The sequence below is a fragment of the Neomonachus schauinslandi genome, chromosome 3, assembly GCF_002201575.2.
Source record: "Neomonachus schauinslandi chromosome 3, ASM220157v2, whole genome shotgun sequence".
NCBI lineage: Eukaryota > Metazoa > Chordata > Mammalia > Carnivora > Phocidae > Neomonachus > Neomonachus schauinslandi.
In genome coordinates, this window is record NC_058405.1 from 91,880,222 (window position 1) to 91,900,585 (window position 20,364).

The 20,364-nt window shown below is 36.6% G+C and overlaps 1 protein-coding gene across 1 annotated transcript in view; it reads right to left on the reverse strand.

Moving 5' to 3' along the window:
- Positions 1-20,364, reverse strand: part of EPB41L5 (erythrocyte membrane protein band 4.1 like 5) — a 135,276-nt gene continuing 114,912 nt past the window's right edge. Inside the window, exons 20-25 of the mRNA XM_044913589.1 lie at positions 17,598-17,662; positions 13,717-13,807; positions 11,445-11,519; positions 5,936-5,977; positions 5,446-5,576; positions 1-158 (exon numbers count right to left, since the gene is read on the reverse strand). Of these exons, the coding sequence (XP_044769524.1) occupies positions 92-158; positions 5,446-5,576; positions 5,936-5,977; positions 11,445-11,519; positions 13,717-13,807; positions 17,598-17,662 (471 nt within the window). The 3' untranslated portion in view covers positions 1-91. The remainder of the gene's footprint in view (positions 159-5,445; positions 5,577-5,935; positions 5,978-11,444; positions 11,520-13,716; positions 13,808-17,597; positions 17,663-20,364) is intronic.

Consider the following 20,364-nt stretch of genomic DNA (forward strand, 5'->3'; position numbering starts at 1 on the left):
TGAATCTGAACATTCCAGTGGAAATGGATTCCAGGACGGACAGCTGCAGAGTGCTGGATATTCCAGTTATAGGTGAGAAGGAGCCAATCCCTCAGAGCTCAGTTGTCAGTAAACACTTCTGCTTCAAGACGGTTTCTTCCGCCAACGTTGGAACAGAGCTGAAAGGAAGAAAGAAGGGGTTATTGTTCAGTGAAACCACTGGGCTGGGAGCAACCTGCATTTCTTCACCAGTGTTACATGGAGCAGGTTGAGAGTAAATTACAGATCTAAATGACTGTGTTGCAACGCCTAATTTAGTAATGAGATATTTACAGAAGGGAATTTTCTAGATAAATGATGCTTATTTCATCTTGAAATGAAATCTAGAGATATCAATTTCCCCTACTGCCTTGAATAAAACATACCAAACACTTAATCATTTCTTAATGAATCAGGGTTATTATTATGAATGGCAAGAATACTACTGTGCTGAGCATGATAGCAAACCTGCTCAAGAAATACCAAGGTAAGTGGGTACACTGTTCTGTGCTTTATATAGATAGTCCCAGATGGCTGTGGCTGAGTTCCCACACCAGTTCATCTGCTTTGTCAGAGTTATGTGAAAAATAAAAAGATATGGGCTTTGCATGAGCACCCGAGAGTCTCTGCCATAGTTGAAGAGCATGAACTCAGAGGCAAGGATGTAATGTCATCTATCTCGGTTTCATTAAGACTTAACATCAAAATACATAGTACAAAGGACATAGTTTAACATGTCGAAACTACTAACAAGCTTGATAGTTGAAAAAGCAGTCATGTGTACCAGCCCCCTCCATTTCTACTACATAGAGACAAACACTTTCAACAGTTTTCTTTTTTTCCTGGCATTTTCCTTCATTTTTCTGTATCTCTGTTTCTCCAAGTATAGTCCCTTGGATCTGTTATAAATGCAAATTCTTCGGCACTACCCCAGGCATACTGAATAGGAGGCTCTGAGGATGGGGCCCAGTAAGCTGTGATTACTTGCTTTAAAATTTTATTTATTTATTTGAGAGAGAGAGAGAGAGAGTGCATGCGCATGAGTGGGAGGGGCAGAGGGAGAAGGAGAGTGAATCTCAAGCAGACTCAGCCATTGAATGACGAGTGTGGAGCCTGACGCCGGGCTCGATCTCATAATCCTGAGATCACAACCTGAGCTGAAACCAAGAGTCAGATACTCAACCAACTGCACCACCCAGGCGCCCCCAAGCTGTGTTTTAATAAGCCCTCCAGGTGATTGTGATGTACAACTAGCGAAAGTCCAAGTGGTCTGTTTCTACAATGACTTCCTGCCATGGATTATGAAGGCTTACCATTCTCAGAACCCACTCACCAGCTCCCCAATCCTTCCTTCCTACCTTTTCAATCCAGTTAAACAAACAACTTTCATCATGTTAATATTCAGTGTTTGTTGTAATTATGTAAATATTTTCACAACTGATATAAGCATATATTTTTTTCTTATATAATTTGTTCTTTCTGAATTGGAAGAACTGCTTCATTTTTTTCACTCTTTGCTCTGTTTTCTGTACTTATTTCTAATTTGTCCTTAAACTTGCAGCCTAGAACCATGGATCTCTCCACAGTACATTCAAACATGTCATGTAATTTTTCAAAAACTGGGGTAAGCCACGTGTTTGTGTTTTTTCTTGGCAATATCCTTCCTGGAACTCTATATCCCCTCTTCAAATCTGTACAGAATTGTGCCTAGACCAGTGGGGCAGCTGCTGCCTCAGAACCCTTTCCTCCACCTTCCTCCTGGTCAGTTCCTGCACCTGTTTCCTGGGTCCCGTGTCTTCCTCCTTCTTGGATAATCACCTTGTTTTGATGGAACACATCCTCCAGTGAGTAAATGCCTGAGTAAGACCGCATGAGAAGTATATATTTTAGAGAAACTCCAGGTCTACTCATTCTAATCTCACACTTCATTGATAGTCTGGATACAAACATCTAGGTGAAAAATAATTTTCCTCCAGAATTCTGAAGGCATTGCCCCATTATCTTCTTGCTTTCAGAAAAGTAGGCTGTCGTTCTGATTACCAATCCTTTCATGTACTCTTTTTTACCTCCCTCTCTGGACTTATATATCCTCTCTTAATTCTGATATTCTGAAATTTCATGATGGTCCTTGGTGTTGTCTATTTTCATTCTCTCTGCTGGGTACACAGGCCCAGTTAATCTAAAAACTCAAGTACTTCTGGGCGCCTCGGTGGCTCAGTCGTTTTAGCGTCTGCCTTGGCTCAGGTCATGATCTCAGGGTCCTGGGATCAGGCCCACATCGGGCTCCCTGCTCAGCGGGGAGTCTGCTTCTCCCTCTCCTTCTCCCTCTCCCCCAGAGCTCATGCTCTGTCTCTCCCTCAAATAAATAAAATATTAAAAAAAAAAAACAAAAAACAAAACTGAAGTAATTCCAAGAAATCTCAATTCCTTCGACAATTTTCTCTCATGTGTTCTGTTCTTCTTTCTGGATCTTCGATGATTCATATATAGGACTGCCTGGACCAATCCTCCAATTTTCTCTTCTGTCCCAGTTTTCATCTTTTTGTTCTACTTTTTTGGGAGATTTCCTCAATCTTATCTTCCACACATTCTTTGGATTTTATTTTTAACATGGTTAATAATTTCTAAGAACACTGTGTTTTCTGTTTCCTTTCTTTTTCATTTCCTATTAGTGTTGGATGGATGCAGCATCTCCTCTCTCATGGAACTATCATTTGTGAAGTTTCTGATGCTCATGTTCCCTTCTTTCCTCTGTTTCTTTTTCAGTTTACCGGTTTCAGTTTTTCCTCAAACATCTGGAAATCTTTGGCTCTCTTCACATTTATGAGGAAAGCACCTATTCGTATTTAAAAGTAAAGCACTGGAATGCCATTTGGAAACTGTACATACAGGCAAAACTCACTAACTAATGGGCTTGCGGTAGTTGCAGAGGACCCAGCAAAGCAGTGTCCAGACTTCAGACCCACAGAAAATGAGATTATAAATGTGTGTTGTTTTAAGATGTTAAATATGTGGCAATTTGTTACACAACAAACTAATATACATAATTATGTTTACACAATTCATTTGCATTGCTATTTATGTAGTTGACTATTAATGGGCTTTTGGAAAGTTTTCAAAGCTTGGGCTATTATGAATACAGCTGCTGTAAACATTCTTGTACATATTCTCTGATAGACATTTATTTGTATTTCTACTGAGTATGTATATAATAGAATCACTGAGTCACTGGGTATGTTCAGCTTTAGTAGATATTGCCAAACCTATTTCCAACATGGTTATTCCACTTTGAAAAGTCCCAGTTGCCCCATACCTTCACCAACACTTGATACTATGTGTCTTTTTCACTTCAGTGATTCTGGTAGTATATAGTGGTCACTACATGGTGGTTTGAATTTGTATTCCTCAATGACTAGTCAAGTTGCACACTGTCTTGTATGCTTATTGACCATCTGGATATCCACTTCTGAACTGCCTTTTCAAGTCTTGCCAATTTTTCTATTTAGCTGTTTTTTTCTTATTGATTTACAAGAGCTCTTTATATTCTAGATATATAAAGATTCTTTCCTTTGTCAAAGAAAGAGAGAGAGAGATCAAAGGGGAGGAGGGAGGAAGTGCAAGTATTTTCTCACACTCCCTGGCTTCCCTTTCTGAGATCTTGAAATTATTTCTTTTGATGAACAGAAGTTCTTGATATAATCCAAGTTATTGATTTTTTCCCCATTATTAAAGCTTCTTGTGACCTGTTTAAAAAATTTTCCTGATCTCCAGGATGTTTGCTTATATTTTCTTCTAAAAGCTTTATTATTTGATGTTTCACATTTAGATCTGCAATCCATCAAGAATGGGTTTTTGTGTATGGTCTGAGGTTGGGTCAAGATTAATCTTTTCCCACACAGATATTTAATTTGTCCAGCTGATTTACTAAAAGACCATCCTTTCCTCACAGCACTACACCATCCCTTTTTCACAAATCAGGTAACTGTGTATGTGTGAGTTTGTTTCTAGACCCTACTCTATTCCACTGATTCATTTATCTTTTTTTTTTTTTTTTTTTGAGGTATGACTGGCATATAACATTATATTAGTTTCAGGTGCACTACCTGTCCTTTTTGATCTCTTTAATTCCTCTATGACTATTTTGTTTTGGGAAGGAATGTAGACAATCTCTTCTTTCATCTGTAATTTTTTTTTTTTTTAAGATTTTATTTATTTATTTGACAGAGAGAGATACAGCGAGAGAGGGAACACAAGCAGGGGGAGTGGGAGAGGGAGAAGCAGGCTTCCCGCCGAGCAGGGAGCCTGATGCGGGGCTCGATCCCAGGACCCTGGGATCATGACCTGAGCCGAAGGCAGACGCTTAACGACTGAGCCACCCAGGCGCCCCTCATCTGTAATTTTTAATTTAGAAGTCCTAAGGACTCATATTTTATTGTATAAACTCAATTACAAAGCATTATTACCTGGTTCTCTGCACATAATCTCTATTTTTACAGTGGCAATTACTAGGCATATAAATGGTTAGAAAAATAACCTATTAAAATTGTATACAGTGCTATTTGACAACTACATGTGAGTTCCCTACGGCAAGTCCCATGCCTGTTTTGTTCACTGCTATCTTCAGTGCTGCCAAACCAGATAAAATCAATGCCTGGTACATAACACACATTCAATAAGTGTTTGCTGAGTGAGTGATTATATTACTTTGAAGACTGTGGGGATAAGAGAACAACTTTAAAATGAAACTATCAATTTCTCTCAAGTTATCAGCTCTAATAATTCTTCCAGTTAATGAGGAAATTTCTTCTTTAATTAGGAAAGCATCTACTTCAGCTGACCTACACTCTCTCAGCACCAGGAGGATGTGAGAAACAGACCACCAGGAAAAAGTCTGAGGTGAGAATGAAGGCAATTGTACATCTTTTCGTCCTAACAATGAAGAGTTGAACTACATGCCAAACAAAAGGTCTTTTGATTCCAGCTTCTGTTTGTGGCAAGCAATATGTTGAAATGAACTTGTAACAGGTATGAGGGCTCACTCAGAGGCCTCATCTTGGAAATCTCCTACCTCACTCTTATCTATGACTCTTCACCTTATGGATGGACAACATAATAGTAAAAGAATGAAAGGAAAAGACACAAATGAATTTTAAAATAAATATAAATTTTTTAAGATAAGCCTGTTAACATTTAACATTTATGAAGACTTCATAAAAATATATAAGGGCTACTTTATAATTTTGTCGAAAATTGTTACTGACAAAAAACAGAAAAAACACTATTCTAAATAACAGAGAAAACATTTATCCAGTTTCAATTAAGTTCAGTTAAAGAACAATTGACATTACTGCTATAAACATATTAATTTTATTATTCTTTCCTCCTAACAGATGCCTAAGAACTGCAATGGAGAAATAATTTCCTCACCTGGTCACAGCATCCACCAAGAATGGTGCTGGGGGAGAAATCAGCGAGATTACTTCTCTGTTACCATGTCCCGCTTTCCCTGCCAAGGATGGTCCACTTCCTACCAGTCCATTGGAAAGGACGCCACTCTGCTGAGGGAGACAGACACCACACCTGAGCAGAGGTGACAACACAGGCCCGGGCATCAGCAGTTCAGCTCCAAGCCACCTTTCCCTAATGATTATGGTAATAAGTAAGAGGATTTTGATGGTCATGGGCTGTTTTGGTTTGTTTTTTTACCATCCTCCACCTCAGATTTTTATTTTTGTTTTTGTCGGCAGCTTTAAGCCTTTACAAACAGAAAAGCTAAATCACTAGTTTGAAGCCATTAAGTTAACAGAACTTTGGGAATGACCCCATTTTTAAGGAAAAACAAGAGTTTGGTAATCCTTTAGGCCTCACTCTGCAAGGGTAATCAAAATAAAAGGTAAATCAAATATCATTAACTTACTGGTACAATCCACCGTGGTGTGATCATAGATGTTGAAGATACCTAAAATAAATTTTATATATGTGTTTACTTTTAGGGAAGACTTATTTTCATAATCATTCTCATAATGTTTTCTTCTACTACTACAGAATGCATTGTAGAGGGAGACAGTTCTTAATGGCTCCCCGAGGTGACATGCACTTTGAATCCAAGATCCTTTTCTACAACACAGATGCCGTACTCACGACTTAAGAAACTGTCCTAATTTTGAGAATCTCTTTAATTTAAAAATGTTCTACTCCAAGAATGCTACCACTACTTTCAGTTCCTTATTAATAGGACTTCCCCGACCCTCCAACCCCAGCATCCAGTTTAACATTTCATTTTCTGACATTTCAGTTCATTACAAATAATCATAACCTTCTTGGTAGCATCCTAAACAGTGGATTGTGACTAATCCAAATGAATAGCACAAAGAAAGTACACAGAAAAAAAAAAATGTTTATATACAGGTCATTCTCTAATTATCATTCATGCATATAGAAACACTCACATTGCTCCTGACTCATAGGGGCTTTGTTACATTCTTTTTAATGTTTAATTTTCTAGATCTTATTTCTATGTGTAGAATTAGAAGCTAATGAACTCCTATTTTATAGAAACTATAGTCCTTAGACTCATGGTCTTAGATTCTGAAAGAAAAAAAATTTATATAAGTCCATGTCTTATTAATAAGTGAGCACCAGAAGAATAAAAGTACAAAGTATGGCTTTCCCACCAATATTAAGAAAATGCACTTTTACCATAGGAAATACAAGGGAGAGAGAAAGAATATATGGTAAAGGTAAATAAAAAATGGTTTGGCAGAAACAAGTCCTATAATAACCATAATTACAGTAAATATAAATGGATTTAACTCAATCAGAGGATAGAGATCATCAAATAAGATTTAAAAAACAAGATCTAGCGGGCGCCTGGGTGGCTCAGATGGTTAAGCGTCTGCCTTCGGCTCAGGTCATGATCCCAGGGTCCTGGGATTGAGTCCCGCATCAGGCTCCCTGCTCAGTGCAGAGCCTGCTGTTCCCTCTCTGCCATTCCCTCTGCTTGTGCTCTTCTGTCTCTCTGTCAAATAAATAAATAAAATCTTAAAAAACAAAACAAAACAATATCTAGCAAACTGTTGTTCACAAAAGGTCCACCTAAGACCAACAGATACAAAAAGGCTGAAAATAAAAGGACAGGAAATTATATACTAGGCAATATAAACTTAAAAGAAAGCTAGGGCGTCAATTTTATATCAGTCAAAAGGGAAAGGAAGAGAGAATAAAGGGGCAAGGAAGAACACTTTAAAGTACTCAAAGGAGTTGGAGAAAGTATAACTACCAGTATATATATACACCTCACAGCCTATCTAAAATGACAGATTTAGCAATAGATGAGAAGTGAATTAATCAATAATTGTAGACAGGTATGAAACACACCCTAGAAGCTGACAGAATATTAAAGATAATCAGCAGATTGATTAATGAAAGAATTCAGCAAGTATGCTAGACACAAAATCAACTTAGGAGTTCAACAGTAAAAAATTAAATACCATTCACGACATCAACAAAGGTGTAACAAAACTTTAAAGTATTTAGGATTTAGCCTAACAATCTAAAGAAGACTTACAGAGAACATTTAGAGACTCTAAGATGAGAGAAAACAGAAATATCTATCACATTCATGAAAATGAAAAGATATTACAAAAATGTCAGTTTTCTCCAAAATAATCTATAAATTTAATATAAACTCCATTAAAATGCCAGCAGAATTTTGGGGGAAATCTGATACTGATGCTGAAATTTATAAGTAAGAATAAACTAAGTATCAGTATAAAGCCAGAGTAATAAACACAATAGTAGTAGAGCAGAAAAAGAGAGCACCCACTGGAACACAATAGAAATAGATTAGTAACACACCAACTGGGAAAGGATGAGTTATTTAGTAGATAATATGGGGAAAATTTTATCTTTGTATGGATAAATACAAATTTGGGTCATATCGAAAGCACAACTGACATCTTCCCCCAAAACCTCAAACTGTTCAAAAATTGGTTAAAATCTAAATGTGAAAGGTAAAATAAAATTAAAGCTAATAGAAACAAACAGAAAAGAATACCTCTGTGACCTCAGGGGTTGGGGTGGCAGAAGAGGAAGGATTTTTTTAAACCCTAAACCCCAAACTACAACGAGAAAAAATAAGAATGTGTGACATCAGAATAGAAGGTTACTCATCCACCTCCACAGTGGTAGACATAGGTTGTCTCAATGTCATTGCTACTTATCACAAATGACACGGTGATAAAAATGCCTCAGATGTGTTAATACACAGATTAGGAGAAAATATTTTTAATATCTAAGACTGACATGGAATTAATATCTAGACTATACAAGGAACTCCTGAAATTAAGAAAAAGACAAGTAAATTGACAGAAAAATGGGCAAAAGATACCAATAGGTACTCAATCAAAGAGGAACCCTAAAGCAGCATTAAAATAATGGAGGAAATATACCACTTAACCCATGCAAATTGAAACAATGAGACAAACCCATAATGACAGAATATATTAGAAAGTCAGATAAAATTCAGCTTAAGGAAAAACTGCTGGTAGGACTTATAAACTATGGGAGCCATTCTGGAGGCAGTGAGCAATACCTAGTATATAAGCATGCAACCCAGCAATCCTATTTGTGGGTATCTATCCCAAATTCTCCCACAGTACCTTCAAAGAAATATGAAGATTTTTTTCAAAGTTATAATAGTTTCAGGTGTACAATATAATGATTCAACAACTCTAGACATTTCTTAGTGTTCATCAAGATAAGTGTACTCTTTACCCTCTTCACCTATTTCATCCATCCCCCCACACACCTCCCCTCTGGTGACCACCAGTTTGTTCTCTGTATTTAAGTCTGTCTTATTGTTAGTCTCTTTTTTTTTTCCTTGTTTGTTTTGTTTCTTAAATTCCACATATGGATGAAATCATATGATATTTGTCTTTCTCTGTCTGCCTTATTTCACTTAACATTATACCCTCTAGCTCCACCCATGTTACTGCAAATGGGAAGATTTCATTCTTTTTTATGGCTAAGTAATATTCCATTACACACACAGACACACACACACACACAGAGCCCACATCTTCTTTATCTATTCATCTATCAATGGATATTTGGGTTCCTTCCATATCCTGGCTATTATTAATAATGCTGCAATAAACATAGGGATGCATACGTCTTTTTGAATTAGTGTTTTCATTTTCTTTGGGTAAATATCCAGTAATGCAATTACTGGATCAGATGGTAATTCTATTTCTAATTTTTTGAGGAAACTTCATACTGTTTTTCACAGATGTTTATCTAAATGAATATATGAAAGGTGCCTGGAAGGACATACAGCAAACACAACAGAATGGGTGCCTAAGGGAAAATGGGGAATGAAAGTGGGGAATAGAGGACAAAGGAAAATAAAATGAGACAAACAAAAGAGAAGCCTTGCATGGACCTAAGAAGATAGTCTGCCATGGACTGAGAGGTAGAATTAATTTGGGCATCTGACTTTTAAAAAAATGGATACTATCCTATTGTTCTTAAACATACCTTCTTGTCACAAATTTATTTTACATATTTACCAATTCCTTAACTGATAGGAATTTTAGTGCTTTCTAGAACTTTCTTCCTAGCCTTAGTAATAGATATTTCTGCTACAAATTTTAGGTTCAACTTTGTTCCTCTCAGGGAAGATGGAACTTCATAATTTCGATGCTTCTTCAGAATGGTAACTGTAACTGAGATAAACATAAAAATATAATAAAAACCCTTTCCTCAATAAAAAGCATACTTTATTTAAATATCTATAATTTTTTTCAGCTTTACTGTTTTAACTGATGAAAAGTTTTGTCAAATTTTTTTCAGAATACAATAGCCTTCTTAAAGCCAGTTTAAATATAATGGGAAAAAAAAAGATCTCATTAATAATAGCACAAAAAAGCAGGAAGGATCTGAAAATAATAAAAATAGTATAGAACTTATATTGGGGAGGCTACAATGACAAAGTTTAAGAAGAGATGCAGGAAGTATTGAATGAGAAAAATATTGTATTCTTAGCTAAGAACACAAATTATCATAAATATATCAATTCTTTTCCCAAAATAACTTATGAATTTAATGTATTTACAAATAAAAATCCAAAGGATTTTGGAGGGGTGGGACTAGAAAAAGTTATTCTAAAAATCTTCTGAAAGAATTAACAAACAAAAATAACAAAACAGCTACATAATGATGATGCTTAGCTGACCTTACTCTGTATCAAAATCAATTAAAATGCTGAAGTTATTAGAAGAGTGTTATAATTCTAATAACAGAGAAAACTGTAACAGAACAGACAGCCAATATGCAGAATCTAAAATGCATGATATTCTAAATTTTGATTTAAAACAAAAGAAGCGTTCTAAATTTTCAGGGAAGAGAAAACATATCAGTGATATTGTTTAATCAATTTGATTTTCATCACCGTATCCACTTATGATAGAGTGCACATGGAATATGGTTCTGAGTTAGGCCCCAGGGAGTCCTTCTCTGGGCTTTAGGCCATCTTGCATTCATCTTCGAAGTTACTTCCTTTATCTTTATAAAGGATTATCATGGCTTAATACTGACACTATCCCTTTTCTCTTCTGCCTGCTCACTTTTCCAGACTTGTGATTAATTCTTATCCTTCAGTAAAGTCCCTGTTTACTGATCTAAGCTAGTGGTTACCAAAGGGTGGTTCCCAGACCACATCTACATTACTTGGAACATGCTAGAAATGCAACTTCTCAGGCCCTAACCCCCACACACCAAATCAGAAACTCTGAGGGTAGAGCCCAGCAATCTGTGTTTTAATGAATACCCTCCAGGTGATTCTGATACACACCCAAGTTTAAGAACTAATGATCTAAGCAAACATCCAGGTCCAGAGAAAGTACCATCTGTACTTTCAAGCCTTCAGAATGACATCTAGTTCCCACAGCAATTCTTGTCATTTTACTCATAACACAATGAATGAGTTATTTGTATACCTTTCATCTCAACTATACAGGAAGTCTCTGGAGAGAAAGAACTGTTTCTTATCTGTATTATAATTTGGTCACAGTACCCAACACAGTATCTCCTATACTGCAATAACAATCCATGTGTTCAATGCCAACCACTCTTACCCTCTATGTCCTTATTGTTTCAACTCTTTATGTTTATCCCCTATCATGTTATTTAATATGGTGTTGAATTACAAATGGGCTTATAGTAACATATGGTTACTATACAGTGACACATAAATTTAAAGTGGTGAAATTTTAGTAGAAAGGCAAGGCCAAGTGGTTACTGAAATATGACCTCTTATTAAATGAACAGTTTTACTATATGGTTAAAAAGGCAAAAACTGGAATGTAGCAGGAATATTTTTCAAAACAGAAATTCCCTTCCACCTTGCTGTTTTAAAGCATATTTACCTGAGGTGTGACTGTGTGGTCCATTAGATTCTCAGTTAGAGATAAAAGCAAGGCATCCAATTCATCTGTGGCATCCTATGAAAGATAAAATATATATAGCTGTTAAATGACTCATTAATCATCAAACTAAGTTTTTTCCAAATCCTCTCAACTTACAATTCTGACTCAGCCTTTGTTGGTGTTGACCTTTAAACAAACAGGGATACTCAGGAATCATGGTTATAGTGATCCTACTTTGCTTGTAGGGGAACCTAGACCAAAATCAGAAGTTGAAAAAGCTAAAGTGTTATGTGGGGGCACCTGGGTGGCTCAATCAGTTAAGCGTCTGCCTTCGGCTCCGGTCATGATCTCAGGGTCCTGGGATCGAGCCCCACACCGGGCTCCCTGCTCAGTGGAGCGTCTGCTTCTTCCTCTCCTTCTGTCCCTCTACCCCACTCGTGCCCCCTCTCTCTCTCAAATTAATAAATAAAATCTTAAAAAAAATGAAGTGTTATGTGAATTTTCATAAAGCTACTCTTTCTGATGAGACAAAACTCGGGTAGGGTTAAGACTGTTCTGGCTCAGGGTGCCTGGGTGGCTCAGTCAGTTAAGCAGCTGCCTTCGGCTCAGGTCATGATCCCAGGGTCCTGGGATCAAGCCCCGCATCAGGCTCCCTGTTCGGCGGAGAGCCTGCTTCTCCTTCTCCCTATGCCTGCAGCTCTGCCTACTTGTGCTCTCTCTCTCTCCGTCAAATAAATAAGTAAAATCTTAAAAAAAAAAAACTGTTCTGGCTCTTAGCTCTTAAACTGGAAGAGAGAGATAAAAGGTGCAGCACAGGCGACAGTAAGTAAAGAAGATGCCTAAATTCCAAAGACTTCTTCATCCAGATGTACCGGTACATCACTGTTTGAAAAAGAGTATAATATGAACTTCCCCCATAAATGCTAATCAATACTTTTTAATTAGTATTTGAAGCACCCAATGGAAGATGGATCTCTGTACTACAAAGAAAGAGAGAGAGAGAGAAGGTAGGTAGGTAGGAAGAATTTAAAAAGAATAAAAGATAAAATTCCAAACTGAAAATAAGAGAAATAAGTATCTAGGGTGTAGTACACATAACAAAAGAAGGCCCTTCGTTTATACAATCCTATTTCTATCTATCTGTCTTCAGGCTGTGGTCAATCTCCTATTTATGTCTCAACATTCAAGTTAATTTTAATCACAGGTAGGAAAAAATTGTTTAAAAAAAAAATTGTTCTCTCACTTCTCACATCTCCCTCCTCTTATGCCACCCCCTCCCACCTGTGGCCTGAGTGCCCCCCAAACAGTGTGTATATATCTCTACCACGATGTATTAAAATTCTCTTTCCCAGTGGAATGTAAGCAGTTTGAAAAAAGATGCCATGCTTAACTTTTGAATTTTTGAAACTAGCATGCTGTCTGGTACATATTGTAATATGCAATAAATCTTTGAATTAAATGACCTTCTCTGTTCCAAAAAATCTCAGGTTTCACTTAATTTTCAATGATCAAGATGTCAATATATCTGTTTAGAATTTTAATTAACAGAAAGGAAGCTCCTGATTGAAGATATTTTAGATTGGATTTTTTTAAACCCAAAAGTCTGAAAAATTATACACTTAATTATAATTAATCTTAATTATATATTGTCTTTAGATAGTGGGAATACAGGTGATCCCTAACTTTTTCTTTTTATGTAATATTTAGCAAATTTCTACAATAAATGCATTTATGTAGTTAAAGAGCAAAATGGTAAACGTTCATTTGCAAGGGTAATTTTTCATTTAACTTGCTAACTGAAACATTCAATGGGTAATGAACTGGGTAATGGGCAATGGACTGACTTTCTATGATCTCTGGACTGGTAAGGGTGTGACAAGGGGCAGAAAATCAGGGGCTGTGACGAGCTGGTTCTACTGCAACACAATGATAGGGTGCTGGTGTTTCAAGCAATCAATATTTATTTAGTGCACACTATGTGCCATCTACTGTTTGAGACACTAGGGTGGTATAGCCAACATCAAAAAACCAAAAATACAAAGACCACCTAAGACAAAAAGACCAACAAATAACAGAAAAACTGAAGAAAAAGTCCTGAGATACTCTTGTGAGAGATTTGACAATAGGATTCTCTCTAGAGAACTGAGGCTCAATGCTTTTCTCACAGCTTAAGTTCTGGTATCAATCAGAAATCACCCGATGTCTGTGATTATACCACAGGACTCAACTCAATACGGTCTTTGGAGAAACTTTCAAAAGCAAGTGTTGTTACCTTAAGAACAGAACCATTTGCTGCAGGTGTGGTATGCATCAGAGCAAGAGAATCTTCAGGGAAGGGCACATTATTCTCATTTAATACAGCACTGGAAGAAAAAGATAAATTCACATCATGGAGCACCTATACAGGCATAGGGAATGTGTTACAAGAAAGAACTTCAGAAAGAAGAATAATAATTCACGTAGAGGAAGAAGAAATGACAATTTGTGAGGAGCACAAGAGCAGTCAGTGTTGCATTCATATGCCTTTGTGAGACCCTTCTCCACCCACCAAGGAACAGTTTCCATATCCACACCAGACTCATTCACAGATTGATCAAAATGGTAGACTATTTTCCATCCCTCCTAAATCTCACTGAGAGTTCCGAAAAGATTGTTCTTAAAAAGAAAGATACACAAACAAGATAGATCAATTGAATGATTTTTAAAAACTGTTGTCAAATACATGAATGGGAAAGCTCAGTGGACTAGAAACTAACCAGAATACCTGAGATATGGGAGAACAGTCAGAAAACCATAGGGAGAAGCCACCATCTAAGGACACAGGCTGGAGAGCTCTGCTGCAGAAGGCAGAAGCAACACCTAGAGTGCTCCAGATATTACAACAGGACTAGCCAGGTGAGAGGATGCCAGAGAATCTGTTACTAGTCCTGGCAGCAGGAATCACAACGGTGTCTGATCCCAGGTAAGAATAACAAGAACAGGAGCAGTCTCACAGATGGCTTCAACACCAGGGAGGGAAGGGGGGAAATCTAGAGCCCAAAGATCATCATCCACCAAGATAACACATCCAGGAGGAAATCCCAGTCCTTCCTAATATCACTGAAAAGTGTGCAAACAGGAGCAGATCCTGAAGCCTACAAGGAGAATGAGAAAAAATGGGAAATAAATCCTAGATTGAAAAAGTCAGACATAATCAATTAGTGAGGTGGAAGCTAGGACTATTTCATCCACAACAATGAGCAAAAAGAGGCAAAGAGATGAAAAATAAGAAGGGATAGTTATGAAAAACAGAGAAATGATCATGATGTTTTAACTAATGGATACTCGATATTCAAAAATTTCTTCAGATTGAAAGGCTACCTTGAATACTAACAAATGTTTTTTAAAAAACCTATTCTTAGACAGTAATGAAAATGCACAACTTCAAGAATAAGCAGTAAAGTGTAAAAGAGAGAAAAAATAACTTTGTGCTTCAGAAAGAAGCAACAGCTCAGAGGAAAGGACTCAATATAAGAAAATGTGAGCATTAAAAGAGAGTGAAATATGTCTTACAATGAATTCTCCCAACGCTTCAAGAAAAGATTAGTCACATATAATTTACACTGCGCAAAACACAGGAAGAAGAAGATGAAAAGCTTCTGCAGCCATTCTGCCCAGTGTGTGTCATGACCCAGCAATTTCACTCCCAGGTATACACCCTAAAAAAATCCTCACAACATGTGTAAGGTAAGGAAGAACATGTACAATATTAATTTGGAACAATACTGGCCCATTAATAAAAGAATGAAGAAACTGTGATTGACTTATGTAATGGTAGTTAAAATGAAGGAAATACGGATTTTTTAAAATTCAGATATGTCAAAACAAAAACCACTGAATTATATACTTTAAATGGGTGAACCACAGAGTATTTAAATTTTATCTCAATAAAGCTATTACTACAAAAATAAATGATCTGAATAGCCATTTCTCCAAAGTAGAAAAGACGTTCAGTATTAGTCCTCAGGTAAATGAAAATCAAAACCACAATGAGACATGCTTCATACTCTCTAAGATGGCTGTAATTTTAAAGATGGAGAATAATGAGCATTGGAAAGGATGTGGAGAAACTGGTACCCACATACACTGGTGGTGGGAAATGAAAATGTTGTAGCTGTTTTGGAAGACAGTTTGGCAATTCCTCAAAAAGTTAAACATAGAGTTACTACATGACTAATTCAGCAATAACCCTCCTGGGTATATAGAGAATTGAAAGAATGCCTACAGAAATTCTTGTATAGGAATGTTCATAGCATAGCAAAATAGTCAAAAGTGGGAACAACAGAAATGTCCATCAATTCATATATGGATAAACAAAATGTGGAATATCTAATACAATGGAGTATTATTCAGCCCTAAAGAGGAGTGACATACCAATACATGATACAATATGGATCAACCATGAAAACATTATGTTAAATGAAAGAAGCCAGATACAAAAGGCCACATATTATGTGATTCCATTTATATGAACTGTCCAGACAGAGTAGGCAAATCCAGTATGTGGAGAGACTGCAAATGGGCATGGTGTTTCTTTTAGAGGTGATGTAAATGTTATGGAATTAGACAGTGGTAATGGTGCAAAACTTTGTCAATGTACTAAAAAGCACTGAACTGTATACTTATAAAGGGAAAACATTATGGTACGGGAATTACAACTCAATAAAAAAGATAAAGGAAAAATGGTCACAGCAAAATGTGAAGATGTTACAAAGCTTGATATTTGGTACACAGACAATATATAATCTCCACAGTTTTCTCTATGCTTGAAATATTTTTTTTAAAAGGGGACACAGTAGGGGCACCTGGATGGCTCAGTCAGTTAAGCGGCTGCCTTCAGATCGGGTCATAATCCTGGGGTCCTGGGATTGAGCCCCGCAATGGGCTCCCTGCCCAGCAAGGAGCCTACTTCTTCCTCTCCCGCTGCCCCTCCCCTGCTTGTGCTCTCTCTAGTTTTCTCTCAAATAAATAAATAAAATCTTAAAAAAGGAAGGGGGATACAGTAATTTCTTAGAAGCGTTGTATGGCATGGGAACAAAACAGACTACAGAAAAGATGAACAGAAAAGGAAAGGGTCCAGAAATAGACCCAAGTTTAAACAAGAACTTAAGGATATCTTAAAGAATACATTTCAACTCCTGGGGGGAAAATAGATCATTCAAAATATCAATAGCCATTTAGAAAAGCAAATCTAGAAGTTGGAGTACATTCTAGGTTCTTTCCAGCTTTAAGAGTTCAATGAACTTGGCAGTCCTATTCCCATTATCCTCCTACTGGCAAAAAAAAAAAATTTTTTTTGATGAAGTTCTAAAAGGCTCTAATAAAAATATTGTGGGGCCAACTGGGGATTTACTGAAATTAATTAAAAGGTTAAATTGTAACTCCAGTTTTACCCTGATCATCAATTAGTGTGTTTGTTGAATACTAACTCTAATGTCATATATGTAAAGCACGCTATATGCTTAGGGCTATTTTGGTTACAGTATCTGGAACTGAATATGATTAATCAGGAAATTCCTCACTGAATACATTTTGAATAACGGGAAAAGAAACAGCATTCATTCATTCAACAATGTTTAGCACCGACTAAGCACAGAACACTGGATACATAGTGATGAACAAAACAAACTGGCACAGAGCAGGGGATAAAAGCCTAGCAAAGCAAATAAACGGCTTAATACTCATTAAAGAAAAGAGGCAGAAGGGACTTGGAGAGAAGAGCAAATAAATTTACTTGAATAGTGTGAGAGCTCATAATAAGAAAGTTTGTAAGAACAAGGCCACTGTGATAACAGGATGGCACTAGAATTAAGAGAAATAATATACATCCCTCACCATGTATAAGATTAAAAATATCTTTAAAGATTGCTTTTGCTCTGCAGTTTGATTCAGTAAAAGAATGAGAATGCAGAGACAAATTAGAAGTACCTCCAGATAATCTAAAACTAGGTAGTAAACAGCTATGTAATGGATAGAAAAGTAAATTCAAGCTATTTTTCAAATAGATAGCCTGCAATTATGTGGCGATACACTGGAGAAGAGAAAAAGAGACCAAAAAAGAAAAGTTAAGAGGAGAAGAACATCAATTTAATTCCATCTAACTCAGAACTGTACCTGTTTGTGGCAGCATCCTGAACATTGGCATTTTTATGACTTAATAAGCTATCTTCTCTTGTAACCTAAGAAAATGAAATCATAAAAAAATTAAGTATTTGTTGAGGATAATAAAGTAACAAACAAGAAATTTATACTTCTCCAGTAAAAACAGAAATATCACTTTGCTTCAGTTCCAGAGGTTATCATACCTTGTCTACGGAAGTATCAGTACTACACCTCGTATAGCCCCATCACATACCCAAATTAATAATCCACACTTCCACTTCAATAGTACACAAATTCACACCTTTTACTAGACAGCTCTCACTTATTTAAGACACCACGGTGTGTTAGTCAATATATACAGAATCCCAAAAGATTCAATGCCAGAATTTTTGGAATTTACATGATGAAAAGAAGAAAGAGATGTTAAACAGTCTATCTGGCTTTTTATTTTTCCCTGAACACAAGGAATATGTTAGGAGGAAATTCTACAATATATTTCTGAAGGGGTCAGTTTGTTCCTTTAACTTTATTGAGGTATCATTTACATATAGTAAGATGCACACATTTTTAATGTAGGGTTTGATGAATTCTGAAAAATATATACAGGTGCATAACCAACACCAAAGTCACCATGTGCAACATTTTCACTACCCCTACAATATTCCCTTGTGGCCAATGCAACCTCATCAAAAACCCTTACACATGGCAAACAGTGAGCATTACGTTCTATAGTTTCATATAAATGGAATCACAATACCTATCTTTTTAGTGTCCATCTCTTTAGAATGGCATGTTTTTGAGATTCACCCATGGTGCTGCATGTATCACCAATTCATTCCTTTTTATGTGCTACGTAGCATTCCACTGAATGGATATACCACAATTTGTTTCTGTTTACCTGCTGAAGGCCATTTGGGTTGTTTCTAGTTTTTAGCTATTTCAAATAATGCTGTTACGAACATTCGTGTACTAATATCTGTGTGAAACTATGTTTTCATTTCTCTTGTGTAAAGACCTCAGAGTGGACCTGTGTGGTCATGCGGGAAGTATATGTTTAATATATTGCCAAATTCTTCTTTAAGTGCTTATATAACATTTTATATTCTTACCAGCAATGTGCACTGCAGGAGCTCCATCACTGCCAACCCAGGGATGGTCAGTTTTTAATACTGGCCATTTTAGTGAATGTGTTTTTCAGCATGAAGTGTGATGCTAGCTGTAGATTTTTTTCATTGGTGCCCTTTATTAGGCTGAAGAAGCTCCATTCTGTTTCTAGTTTGCTGTGAGCATTTATCACAAATGGGTATTGATTTCTGTGAAATGCCTTTTCCATATGAATTGAGATAATTTACTTTTTAATATGGTGAACTATAGTGGTTTTTGAAGGATAAACCAACTTTTTTCCTGAGGTAAATGCTACTTGGTCTATTCTGTTAAGGATTTTTGAGTCTATGTACAAAAGGGGTATTGGTCTATAGTTTCTTTTCATATGAAATCTTTTTTTGGCTTTGGTACAGGGGTAATACTAGTATCAGTAAATGAAGTGGGAAGTGCTCCTTCCTCTTCTGTTTTCTGAAAGAGTTAGTGTGGAACTCTTATTTCTTCCTTTAAAGTCAGTAGATGTCAACAATGAAGGCATCTGGTCCTGGATTTTTCTTCATGGAAAGGTTTCTAACTATAAAATAAAATCTCTTTATTTTAGGGCTATTCAAGTTATTGTTTTCTTCCTCAAGTCAAGAAAAATCCAAAAGTGTAAATGAAATGTAAGGTAGTGACAACAATTACTACTATTGCTAATACAACATGTAGCTTCAACATGGGGGATTTCAACACTTAATTAAATGCTCTTTATGTGCCAGGCACTCACTGTTCCATGTCGTTTACATTTATTATCTTATCCTTGTAACCCACCTTAAGGTAGGTACTACCAATATCCTTTCTTAAACATAATTAAACTGAGGCTCAGAGAAACTAACCTGCCAAGTCACAACACTAGTATGTGGTAGACCAGAAATGGGATTCAAACTCAAGTTGTCTGATTCCAGAGCCTGTATTGTCATATTTTTATTTACTTTTATAGGCAAATATTATGTTTTATGTTTATACTGGGGGGGAGAGGATAGATAACTAAAGCATGAATAATATTCTGCAAGTCATCTCAGGTTCTCTTCAAGGCCTGTGCTTGGGGACAGAAGGGTTGTAAAGTGCATCTTCTCAACAACAGGATATTTTGAAATTCTAGTTGATAACATGATTTGGTGAGATGGGCTTCTGTCCTGATTTTAGTATGGACGGTAAGTCTGAAAGTCAGGAAGCACCAAGGAAAAACTGACTTTGAGAACATGGATGCCATAAACTTCATGGGGGCTGGTCTCTCCCCACTGCATGCTTCACAATGTCACAGCCAACTCCTTCACCTTGTAACTGTCACACTTGTTACAAACAACTCCGCCAAACTGGGGGCAGATGGGTGGTGGGGAATAGCAGATGGCTAAAGAAAGACCTAAAACCACAGACTTAGTGTTGATAGGAACCTCAAAGTCATTAGATTTTCTGGCTATACAAGTGGCAAAGATTAGGGACTCATGTCTATAGGCATTTGACTTAAAAAAAAAAAAAAAAAAAAAAGGACTTCTTATGCCCTAGCGGGTCTTTACTTTCAACTTTTTATCCCATGACTGCCCCCTCTTAATCTAGCTTGTACTCAGACTCAGGAAGGCATTCTGCCATCTTTAGCATGTGTCTGGGTACTACTTTCTATCTCCAATCACTAGCTAGG